Raw genomic sequence first — 13,169 nt, 5'->3', positions numbered from 1 at the left:
CAATCCATAAACATAGTGTATCTCCACATCTATTTAGATTTTCTTATATTGTTTTTCATCAGTTTTTGTAATTTACAATATACAGATTCTGCACATATCTGGTGAGTCATATGTAATTTATTCATTTGGGTACTATTGTAAATGTATTTTTAAATTTTAATTTTTACTTCTTCTTTGCTGAAATATGGAAATATTATTGGTTTTTGTACAACATCCTTGTATTCTGTGACCTTACTAAATGAAGGTATTAGTTTTATGAGCTTTTTGTGTATTCTTTAGAATTTCTACATAGACAGTTGTTCTGTGAAAGGTTATATATAAAAAGTGACCCCCAAATGCCAAAGAAGGCAAGAGACCAAAGAAGGAGGCAGACAAACCTAGTTCATTGATATTGAGTGACTTATTAGAGGGAACTCACAGACAGCAGCATGGTCTTGGGTGGCCACAAGACAAATAGATCTCTGCACTGCAACCCTCGAGATCCAGGGCATATATCTTGAGGGAAAAGTATATGTGCTCTGGAAGGAATATGTAGGTGGCTATGAGCATCAGGGCCTAAGATTTCTGTAACAGCACCAAGGGAGGTTTTGGAGAAAAACTTACAATAAATAGGCATTTCTAAATAAAAAGTAATACATCAGCAAGACATTCTGGTGGCATTCCTGGACTTGGGGTTAGTCAGAAGTCACATGGCAGATTAGCATTTAAAATAAAGTCACTCTTTTCCCCACAAAAACAAATATAATCTGTGAATATAGTTTTATTTTTTTCTTATCCTGTATGCATTTTATTTCTTTTTCTTGGTCTGTCAAAGTAATTAGAACTTCCATTATGACACTGAATAGTACTAATGAGAGAGGACATCCGTGCTGGGTTTCTGATCTTAGGAGGAAAGCATTCAGTTTCTCACCACTAAGCAGGAGGAACAGCATGATATTTGCTGTAGATTTTTTAAGATTTCTTTTCCTACATTAAGGATGTTTTCTTCTACTTCTAGTGTGCTGAGAATTTTAATCATTAATTAATGCTAAGTTTTGTCAAATGCTTTTTCTCCACCTATTGATTATATACTTTCACTTTTTAGTCTGTTAATATGGTGAAAAGATGGTAATTGATTTTCAAACATTGAGCCAGGCTTGCATTCCTAGGATTAATCCCACTTGGTGGTGATATATTATTATACATTGCTGGATTTTATTTGCTAATATATTGTTGAAAATGCTTGTATTTGTATTTTTGAGGGCTATTGTCTGTAGTTTTTGCTTGTTTTTTACTTATAATATTTTTGCCTGGTTTCAGCATCATGACAATGCTGATCTCATATAAGTGGAATGTGTCCCCTCCTTTTCTATTTTCTGAAAATGATTTTGTAGGATTGGTACTATTTTGTCCTTAAATGTCAGTAGGATTCACCAGTGAAACCACAAGGGCCTTACTTTGTATGTTTTTAAAGATTTTTAACTATACAGCACATTCATTAGATGTAGGACCATTCAGTTGATCTATCTCTTCTTGAGTGAGTCTCGGTAGTTTGTTTCTTTTAAGAGGTTTGCCTATTTCATCTAAGTTGTTGAATTTATATGTATAGGGCTGTTTGTAGCATTCCCCATTTTCTCTTTGATGTCTCAGGATTAGTAATAATATTCTTTCTTCTGTTTCTGATACTGTAATTTGCATCTTCTCTCTTTTTTTTTCTCTTAGCCTGGAAACAGGTTTATTAATACGATTGATTTTTTTAAGCTTTTGGTTCCATTAATTTTTTTCCATTATTTTTTGGTTTTCAATTTTATTTATTTTTGTCTTAATATTTATTTCCTTCCTTCTACTTGCTTTAAGTTTAATTTGTTCCTTTTTTTCTCTTGTTTCTTAAGCTGGAAGCTTAAGTTACTGAATTGAGATTTTTCTTCTTTTCTTATATAAGCATTTACTGCTACATATTTTCATTTAAGTACTGCTTTAGCTGCATCACACACATTTTGATATGCTGTATTTTTTACTCTCATTTAATTCAAAATATTTTTTAGATAACCCTTAAGACACCTTCTTTGACCCAGAGTGATTTTTAGAATTTGAGGTGTTTAAGATAATTTTATTTTATTAATATTTAGTGTATTTTTATGGTCAGAAAACATACTTTGTATGATTTCTATTCTTTTAAATTTATTAAGTTTTGTTTAATGGTCAGGAAATCATTACACCTGACTCTGAGTGGATCAAAGATGACAGACAGGGCCCAACTAGGGGCAAGTTTGAACCCTGCCAGTGTGATATTTGGTGCTAGGCCGAGTGGCTAATGTCTATGTTTTGCCACATGTATTTTACTCTGGCCAGAATGGAAAACATTAATTCGGATCCCCATGCAATCCCTCATGTGGCGTCATACAAAATTGAGAGGCTTCTGCCTGTGGATCCATGAAACCAAAAAAGATTATTCTCCTTTGTATTGCAGTTTGACCTCCAAGACTGTGGTGAAGCCAGCAGGGTGACTAGGGCCGCTCAAGGAAAGGGAACCCAGAAATGTGGCATACAAGCAAAAATGGTAAGGATTTCTTACCAGTCAGACTTCTGGCCTCTCTGTCTCTTTGCAAATCAGTTGTAGGAATGGTAAAAAATCACTGTCTCCTCTGCAAAGTTTTAATTAATAAGAAAAAGGATTCATGAGGGTAGTCTTAAGCTGTAGTGAATCTGGTGTACTTTGTGCTAAGAATTTGTCTTTCTGTGTTGTTCTGTCATAAAAAGAGGTCCTTAGGATAGAATGCGGACCTAGGACCCCCATAAGCTCACTGTTCAAGCCAGCCTGGCAAACTGGTCAGGTACACACTTTGCTGCAGGTGCCTGAAACAAAAAAAAAAACTCATTAAGATTTCCCTCCCATCCTGTTTTGTGTCCTTGGGAGCTTCACCCCATAACTACATGGTGCTACTTTCTCTTGGTCTCTGCCATTCAGGAAACAGGAATTTTGGGGTTCATATCATAGTTAGCTCTAAAAATTATCTTAATCAGTTAAAATTATCTTAATCACTTTTGCAAGCTCAGAAGTGACTGCTTTCAGCTCCTTCTGGGAAAAGCAATGGAAACTGCCCAATGCTGTAGCTTGGTGCCTTAGGCTTTATCTTTTCACAATGGCAGAGCCAGGGCTCAATTCCTGGCTTAGGAAATGAGTCCTTTCTGGTTCGTTATCTCTGTGACTTTTGCCATTTATTGATTCTCTTCCCCTTTATAAACAACTTCTGACTTCCCATCTTGAATTTTCCTTTCTCTGAGCACGTGGGAGGTTACCTTTGGTAAGTTCAAAAGTCAGAAATATTTTTTGTTTGTTCTGGCTAGAGTCTGGCAATAAGATATTTGGTTACAAGTCAGCTTCATTAAAAGCAGATATTCGGCCGGGCGCGGTGGCTCAAGCCTGTAATCCCAGCACTTTGGGAGGCCGAGACGGGCGGATCACGAGGTCAGGAGATCGAGACCATCCTGGCTAACAAGGTGAAACCCCGTCTCTACTAAAAATACAAAAACTAGCCGGGCGAGGTGGCAGGCGCCTGTAGTCCCAGCTACTCGGGAGGCTGAGGCAGGAGAATGGCGTAAACCTGAGAGACGGAGCTTGCAGTGAGCTGAGATCGGGCCACTGCACTCCAGTCCGGGCGACAGAGCGAGACTCCGCCTCAAAAAAAAAAAAAAAAAAAAAAAAAAAGCAGATATTCAAGCTATAGGTATATTTGAAAGGCCTTCATGGTTTTTTCTATTCTTGGATCTTGGTTTTTTTAGAAAAACTTTTTTTTTTTAATTTCTTTTCAGTCATTTGAATTGTTTTACTTTATTTGTCTCCTTGCCATGCTTGATGCACACATGAGAGGACCTAAGAGAACTTCAGAAAGCCTGGGACTCCTTGGGGAAAACAGAGGAAGCGCCACATAACCGTTTTGGGAAAAACCTCTGTTTTCCTCATGAAACCCCAGGAATTAAAGCTAAATATACTTTTGGGGATAGTTAATGGCACTTATGGGGGAATACATGGCTCTTTGCACATTTGGATCAGAGAGGCATGCTCTTGGCCACCTAGAAGATATGGCTATGTCCCCATTCCCCTCTCCCCCGCTGAGAGATGACTCCCATGGGAGACGGGCTGATTCCCTCTTTTCTGGGTGTGGGGAAGGATCCAGGATCTGGTATAAAAATAAGACCCTTAATTTTTGGGGATCTCTTTTGCCTTCAGGATGTGCCTGCTTATTAGGCCCTAGAAACTGATGTCTTCCTAGCCTTGCTTTTATGAGGACTCCACTCTGAAGCCAGTAATCCAATTAAGAAACTTGAAAACTGGCAAATGAAAAATCTTACCAATAAGATTTTGGTAAGATCTCCTGTTTTTCTGTGTATGTATATGTGTTGTGTGTGTGACAGTCATAAATAAAAGAGCTCTGGTTAACTGGCTTAACAATAATAAGCACTTAAATCAAATTTTTTTTTCAGAAAAATAAAAACTATAATGTCTTTTACTTTACGTGACTGTAGTAAGCTTTGGGAAATAAAGAGTTTTAAAGACTATTGGTAAAATAAAGATAGTTGGTCTAAATTAGGCAGGTCAGATATTAGGTTTGCAAAATTCTTTAAGGTAATAAACTGCTTCTTTAACTTTTGAAAGTTCTTCAACTTACCTGCTTTGGAGCCATTAGATTCCAGGTAAGGTCTGGAGACATGTGCAGTTAGCCAAGCCCCTGGCTATGCTAAAAAACAGTCAGTCTTGTCTGTCTTGGGCCCTAGGCTTCATACCTAATACATAATTAAAATCCACTTACTTAGCAGGTTTTTCACCAAAAACAAAAATCACTAAGAGTTTATACTGCAACATGTAATTAAGACACTGAAAAAACAGTTTTACATGCAAGCTGTGTGAGGCAGGTGAAACGTGCTTTTGACAAAAGATTATAAGAAAGTATGGGAATGTGTGTGTTTTCTTTTTGTTATTCGTTTTCTTGTTTGCCTAGATTAAAGGGCTAATGGATTGTTTTAAGTTACAAAGGATAAAGCTGTAAGTTTGAGCAAGTTGTGGAAGGTTTGTGAAAAATTAATCTTGTAAAAGAAATTCTGTGTGTGAACATATTGGCTAAATTTAAAGGGGTATTATTCAGTTTTTCCATAAATTGAACATTGGAATAAAAGCACAACAGGGTTCTCTTAGAGCATTGATCTCTTTAACAAAAATTTATAAAGGATTATTAAAGGTTTATGAGAATCTCACCTTATGGTCAAACTGATTAAAATAGGATAGATTTGTCTATAAGATGCTATTAAAAACCGGGGTTGACACTAATAGTACACTAATGGAAAGGTGAAATTTGGCTTTCTCTCTTGAACAAGATTTTCGTAGAATATTAAAGAATGATGAAAGATTTTTGTTTGTCTTTTGAATAAACCAACAGGAAAAAGAAGGAAAAAAAAAAGAGACAGATTGCCTGGAAAGTTAAGTCTTCCCTTATCAATGAGTAAATGTTTTTGCCTTTTTAAAAATTTCAGGTAACCATTTTGACTAAATGAATGACCTGTGGTGGCCTGGAATTCTATTTTATAATAGCAAGTGTTTTAAAGTTTTAACATATTCGACAGGCTTCATAAAATCAAATTTCAGTTTCAAAATGGTCTTTCCTGACCTCTAACTTTGGGATGCAACAGAGGGCCCCTGAAGCATCCCCAAAGAGAGGTAAACAGGATTATTTGACGTGTTAAGTTACATGAAAAGCATTGTCAAAATAAAAAATAATGTTTAACCCTCTTTAGGTTACATTTTAGTGAATGTTATTAATATATGTTCCAAGCTGAATGGAATGTCTAAAATTCTAATACACCCAAGTATATGCTATCAATCATAGTTATGGTTAAGTTACTTCAGACCACAGAAATAACCAAATTTCTTTGTCAATTGTATCTTTAACTATGACTATTCAGTCATTTCCACAGTTAATTGCTTAAGGCTGATGCAGTATCTGGAAACTTCACAAGCATGGAAAAAATCCTAAAATATGGCGTCTTTTAGGAGGATCATGAAATGATGGAAAGGACCAAAAGCACCTTTGAATACAGGTTTTATTTATTTATTTATTTATTTATTATTTATTTTTTTGAGACGGAGTCTTGCTCTATTGCTCAGGCTGGAGTGCAGTGGCATGATCTCAGCTCACTGCAACCTCCACCTCCTGGGTTCTGCAGGGAAGGGAGAGAGTAGAGAGTAGCCATACGTTAAAGTATTTGGGTGGGGATAATTTTAAAATAGACATTTCCGTTTGGGGCATTTACCTGTTTAACCTTGGCGTCCCCTCGTTTGATCAACCCAGTACTGTTCAGATTGACCGCTAAGGGGCAGCAGAGTATGGGAAAGTAAGAGGGCCATGAACAAGAATGACGTTATCTTAAAAATAGTTCAGCAATAAAGAAATGCCAAGAAATAATGAGTAATAGGTCACAATCCCCTTTATATTTTTACCTACAACTTTAAAAATTTTATTTTCAATCACCATAATTTATAATATGGTTAAGTAAATTATTTCTAAATTATGAATAAACTTTCCTCAAAAATTAGTATTTGAAAATACTTTTTTAGAGAAATTAAGAAAACTATCATGACTTAATCTTTCTTCCGATACTGATCAAGAAGTGGAAATTTTTTTAAGTTGTTGAAAAAAAACATTATATCATTTGAACTCTGTAAGAATATCAATTAGATTTTGGTCTAGAAAGAATCTAATAATAGAAATTTCAGACCATTACTATATGATACGGTTTGCCTGCGTCTCCACCCAAATCTCATCCTGAATTGCAGCTCCCATAATCCCCATGTGTCAAGGGAGGGACCCGATGGGAAGTAATTGAATCATTGAGGACAGGACTTTGCTGTGCTGTTCTCATGACAGTGAATAAGTCTCACGAGATCTGATGGTTTTATAAAGAGAAGTTCCCCTGCACACGGTCTCTCTTGCCTGCTACCATGTAACACATCCCTTTGTTCTTCCTTCAGCTTCCACCATGATTGTGAGGCTTCCTCAGCCATGTGGAACTGTGAGTCCATTAAACTTCTTTCCTTTATAAATAACCAGTCTTGGATATGTCTTTATTAGCAGCACGAGAGCAGACTAATGCATTATATCTAACTAGTTCCATAAGTCATAAAGTAAAATACAGCATTTTGAACAATTTTGTTCAGGCCATAGTGCAGGATAGTAATTATTTGACTTGCATGTGACATGAGAAAAGCAATTTCATTACTTTACAATGATATTTGGTAGATACCTGACACACAGTAGATTCATAATAAATAACCATTTCTTCAACTCTTAGTTCCCTGGGTGATTAATTGTGACATATAAGATGATGGCTCCCAAATAAATCTCTCTAGTCTTTTGAGCTCTACACAGATCTAGCCATTTGTTTATTGGACAGTTCCCAATATGATTGTTCCAAGGCATCTCAACATCAAGACATGCCAACTGGAAATCTCCTCTCCTTCCACCCTCTACCCAAGCTTTTTCCTTTACCAGCTTATATAGGCCAGAATGTAAGAAATCATCCTGGAATTTTCACTTTTTCTCATCCACAACATCAAATCCATTTTCAGATTGTTTCAGGCAAAAACTTAATTTATTATAAAAGTTTCAGGAAGACCCCATAATTTACAGGAAGACATAAGAACCAGGCTCAGAGAGGAATCAGGCGAACATTCCACCACTGAATGATCTGCTTAGAAAGCCACCGCAGAAATTTGCAATCTTAGCTGAACCCTGTCACCATCCCCATGGAACAGCATCACTCACTGCAGGTGCTGGGAAGAATCTCTTACACCCACTCTGTTTGTGTCACATCTTCAGTTTCTGAGTGGCTGTGGGGACAAGAAAGACTTTACTTTAAATGCTAATCTGCTAACTAACCCCCAGTCTGGGAATGCCACCAAAATGTCTAGTTGATGTCTAGAAATGCCTATTCATTGTAAGTTTCCTCTAAAGAAATCCGAGATGCTGCTGAAGAAATCATAGACATGATGCTCACAATCACCTGTACGTTTCTTCCAGAACACATATACTTTTCCCCAAAGATAGAAGCCCTGGATCTGGGAGGTTGCAGTATGGAAATCTATTTGTCTTGCAGCTGCCTAAGACGATGCTTCTGTCTATAAGTTCCCCCAATAAAATATTGACAAACTGAATTTGTCTGCCTCCTTCTTTGATTTCTTGGCTCCTTTGGCATTTGGGGGTCACTTTGGTGTATGTGGCCCTTTCATGGACCCATGTGCATGCATGCGTCTTGTAGACACTGGGGAGTCATGGTGCATGGAGAGGGCCAATAGCATAACCTGGGCCCCCATTTCCCCTCTCTTGATATTCCTCACCAATAGGAAGAATATTTGAATATTATGCAATCAAATTAATACATATCCCCTACAATTCACACACTTTATCTCCCTCTACTTATATCTAAATGGTTTTCTCTTTCTGTTTATGTAATAATTCCTTATGTAACCCCAAACACATTCATCTCTTACCCAAGTGGCAACTCAGTCATCCCAGTTACTGCTTCAGCTTCAAGTTCATGACTTCTAGGTGGCATATGTTCCTACTCTAGTTCTCTTAAAATCCGGTCTCGATAATTAATAACTTATTGACTAAATTATACAGTTACATACCACTACACGTTGAGCATCTAAAATCCAAAAATTTGAAATACAGAATTTCAAATCTGAAACTTTCTGAGCATCAGCATGGCACTTAAAGTAAATGCTCATTGGAGTATTTCAGGTTTTGAATTTTCAGATTTGGGATGCTTAATACGTAAGTATGAGTGTTTCAGATTTGGGTTTTTTGTTTTTGGTTTTTTTGTTGTTGTTTTTTGGATTTTGGAGTACTTGCATTGTACTTATTTTTATGTATTTTTTTTTTTGAGACAGAGTCTTGCTCTGTTACCCAGGCTGGAGTGCAGTGGTGCGATCTTGGCTCACTGCAAGCTCCACCTCCTGGGTTCAGGCCATTCTCCTGCCTTAGTCTCCCGAGTAGCTGGGACTACAGGCACCCGCCACCATGCCTGGCCTTTTTTTTTTATTTTTTATTTTTAGAAGAGACAGGGTTTCACCATGTTAGCCAGGATGGTCTCAATCTCCTGACCTCATGATCCTCCCGCCTCAGCCTCCCAACTGTCTTGCCCTTTAGTCTCCTTTATTCTGGAGAAGTTCTTTAGGCTTTTACAACATTAACATTTTTGAAGAATATAACCTCAACCCCCACCGCCCTCCACCCTTTTAAAAATAGGATGTTTCTCAACTTGGGTTTTTCTGAAATTTCTCCATGATTAAATTCAGGTTATGCACTCCAGAGTAGAATATCATGTACAGTATATTTTGTACTTCTCACGGCATCTTATCCAGAGGCGTACCCTGCCATCTGCCCTTCACTGGGGATATTAATTTTGATCATCTTATCAGGGTCTTGTTTGATGTCACCACTATATAGCTACTATTTTTTCTTTTGCAGGTAATAAGCAATTTCTTGGAAACATTTTAAACCATATAAATACTACCTGATTCTCATAAAACTCTACGCCCCTCAATTTAGCATCTAGTGATGATTCTTGCCTAAATCATTATTAATGTGACGTTTCCAAAACAATGTTTCAAATTTATACTCTCTTCATATGTATCAGTTGGCACTTTGCATCCTATTGTAAGAAAGAGCTTTCATTTATCATCTATCTATCTATCTATCTCTGATTAGTGTGGCCTCATTCTTTTGCAACGGTTTATAGTTTTTATTCCCTATAGTTATATAAGGGCTCAAATTGTCCCATATTCAGTCAGTAGGAGTTCATTTATGCTAGCAACATCATTCTTATGAAATACTCTAACATTAAAAAAAAATCCTCCTTAATTTTTGGCATCAAAATGTATTCCAGTTTCCTCCTGTACTACCTTCCCTGTGCCATAAGGGAATGAACCATTTCTTTGAATAAGAAAGAAGCACTAGTTGCTCTTACTGGTTAAAAGTATTAAACACCAAGATGTGGGTCTTAGGGGTGCTCCTTGCTACTCAAGTGTCTTTGCTTCCAGGAATGGGCAAGTTTTAAGACACTCTACAAGACTGAAGGCTACTATTTTAGGGCTCAAGTATAAAAAACTCAGGAAAGTGGTCACTATCTTTTTGCACAATAGCAGCCTTAATTGGGTACTAGTGAAGTGGGGATTTTTAAAGTTTAGGAAAAGAGCATTCTTTATTTAAATAGACATTCAGAATCTCAGGCAGGGCACCATGGATGTGGCAGTGGTGGAATTTGTTTAGCCATTCTGAGAGTAAAACAAGAGATGTGGTGGACCTTATCAGGAGACCTAGGGAAGAAGAGAACATGGGGATATGGAATGTCATTTTATTGGGTAGACTGATCTGTGTGCACATAGATGCACCCTTCTGAGGAATCCTGGGAGTAACCAGGAGACATTTTGCAAGGAGGAGATTAAGTCTTGTGCCATCAAACTAGTGAGGGCTCTGGTAAGAACGAACTGGGAAATAAAAGTAAAAATAAATTGATTTAAAACTCATAGATCAGCGAAGCCAGGAAAATACTAGAGAAACCTGAAAATACCTGGGCACACACACAAACACACACACACAACATTTAAAATTCACAGACTAGTGAAGCCTATTACCTAAAAACTGTAGCTATATAGAGAAAAGATATACACACTTATATGTACACATGTAACCTTTTCTAGGAATCTACACTTTCAACAGACCCCAGACCCATGGCATAGGGTTAATGCCAATAAAAGTAGTTCAGTCTCTAGCTCACAGATTAAGATTCAGATGCAAGGTTGCGCTTATTCATGCTTAAATGAAGTAAAACTATTCACTGTTGTTAGGTGAACTCTTTAAACCTTCTTAAGACCCTACCTCAGTATACCAACAAACTCATACACCTAGAGAAACCAAATTAGTCTCTATTTGCGCCTTGGATGACTCAGCATGAATCTATTCTTCAAGGATATAGCTTATCTAAAAATATCCCTCTCTGGTCCACCCCAGTTTTTGTCCATTCTTCTGTGACAGGTTTAAAACTACACCATTTTTCTAAGGATGGGAAGGTGAGATGTTAGGTGAGTTATTGGTATTTTAATAAATTATTAATTTTAGACACCTGACACTGCCTATTAGCCTGGAAAATACTTTTACACTGACTAATATCAATTCAATAAGATTGGTTCTCTAAATCATCTCAAGCTGTCTGAATCATGAAATAATATAAAAAGAAAAAAACCCACAAATTCTGAAAACATAAGTAGTAGAAGAAATGTATTCCTAAAGTAAGTTTAAAGCTATTATGAGGAAACTTTTCGTCAGTCTTCACACTCTATACCATAGGGATTTTGAAGGTATAGTTTGAAGGAGATGTAATTTACCTCTACCTTCCTGAATAAAAGAAGCATAGTTTGTCATTAATGCTATAGTGCTGCTCAGGGGAGATAATGTAATAAAGCTCAGCTTTGACAGCCAAATTACTTCTCAACTGTGGTGGTTACAGACGAGATTTTTCAGAAGGTAAAGTAACACACAAGAAAAGATTTTTTTTAATGATTAGCAAATTATATCTATATATCTCATTGGACTAAGTGTATTGCCAGCCATTTATTTAGGAGCATATTTGACTATATTTTTAATGGCTTTCTGCAACACGTTTCCACTCTAAATATATTAAAATGTGAATGTGGGAACACTTTTTAGAAAGGTCAGGAGGTTATAGTTAATATGGAAAAATATTGGTAGAAAAATCACAAACTTTTATCAGTTTAACTGGAGATTTTTTTCCCCTCCTAGAAGACTTTGAAATTGCTGCCTTTTAAAAAATTTTTTGAAAGCAGAAATTTGAGAACTTTAAAATTGTTCAAACAAGAAAGCAATGGTGAACAATTTCTCCCAAGCTGAGCCTGTGGAGCTGTGTGTCACGAGAACGTGAACGGATCCTGCATTTAAACTCCTTACTCACCAGCTCCTCAAGCTATCCTCTATGCTGTCCTTGGTTTTGGGGCTGTGCTGGCAGTGTTTGGAAACTTACTGGTCATGATTGCTTATCCTCCACTTCAAACAACTGCACACACCTACAAATTTTCTGATCGCGTCGCTGGCTGTGCTGACTTCTTGGTGGGAGTCACTGTGATGCCCTTCAGCACAGTGAGGTCTGTGGAGAGCTGTTGGTACTTTGGGGACAGTTACTGTAAATTCCATACATGTTTTGACACATCCTTCTGTTTTGCTTCTTTATTTCATTTATGCTGTATCTCTGCTGATAGATACATTGCTGTTACTGATCCTCTGAGGTATCCAACCAAGTTTACTGTGTCAGTTTCACGGATATGCATTGTTCTTTCCTGGTTCTTTTCTGTCACATACAGCTTTTCGATCTTTTACACTGAGGCCAACAAAGAAGGAATTGAGGAATTAGTAGTTGCTCTCACCTGTGTAAGAGGTTGTCAGGCTCCACTGAATCAAAACTGGGTCCTACTTTGTTTTCTTCTATTTTTTATACCGACTGTCACCATGGTGTTTATACACAGTAAGATATTTTTGGTGGCCAAGCATCAGGCTAGGAAGATAGAAAGTACAACCAGCCAAGCTCAGTACTCCTCAAAGAGTTACAAGGAAAGAGTAGCAAAAAGAGAGAGAAAGGCTGCCAGAACCTTGGGAATTGCTATGGCAGCATTTCTTGTCTCTTGGCTACCATATGTCATTGATGCAGTGATTGATGCTTATATGAATTTTATAACGCCTCCTTATGTTTATGAGATTTTAGTTTGGTGTGTTTATTATAATTTAGCTATGAATCCCTTGATATATGCTTTCTTTTACCTGTGGTTTCGGAAGGTAATAAAACTTATTATAAGCGGCAAGGTCTTAAGGAGTGATTCATCAACAACTAATTTATTTTCTGAAGAAGTAGAGACAGATTAAAAACATTACAGTGAAGACCTCAAAACTAACTTGAAGTTAAGGTCAAGTGCAAAAACAAACACTTGGACATAGAGAGGCAAGCATGAACATCTGCCAGGTTGGAGGATGATACGTTCAATAGTTGTTCTAAAGCATTTGTTGTCTTCATGTATTTTGACATATTTTAGATGTAGTGATAGGTGAATAAGATCTGTCCATTCTTTT

At 37.0% G+C, this 13,169-nt stretch overlaps 1 protein-coding gene across 1 annotated transcript; it reads left to right on the top strand.

Moving 5' to 3' along the window:
* Nucleotides 1-11,916: 11,916 nt before the first annotated feature.
* On the top strand, nt 11,917-12,965 carry TAAR9 (trace amine associated receptor 9). Its single transcript, XM_033236560.1, is given in 4 exon segments — nt 11,917-11,955; nt 11,958-12,086; nt 12,088-12,139; nt 12,142-12,965. Coding segments are annotated over 4 exon segments (1,044 nt in total).
* The last annotated feature ends 204 nt before the right edge of the window (nt 12,966-13,169 follow it).

The sequence above is a fragment of the Trachypithecus francoisi genome, unplaced genomic scaffold (assembly GCF_009764315.1).
Source record: "Trachypithecus francoisi isolate TF-2019V2 unplaced genomic scaffold, Tfra_2.0 Lachesis_group15, whole genome shotgun sequence".
Classification (NCBI taxonomy): Eukaryota; Metazoa; Chordata; class Mammalia; order Primates; family Cercopithecidae; genus Trachypithecus; species Trachypithecus francoisi.
The sequence above is the reverse complement of the archived record's forward strand: the minus strand, read 5'-3'. Positions and strand labels throughout refer to the sequence as shown.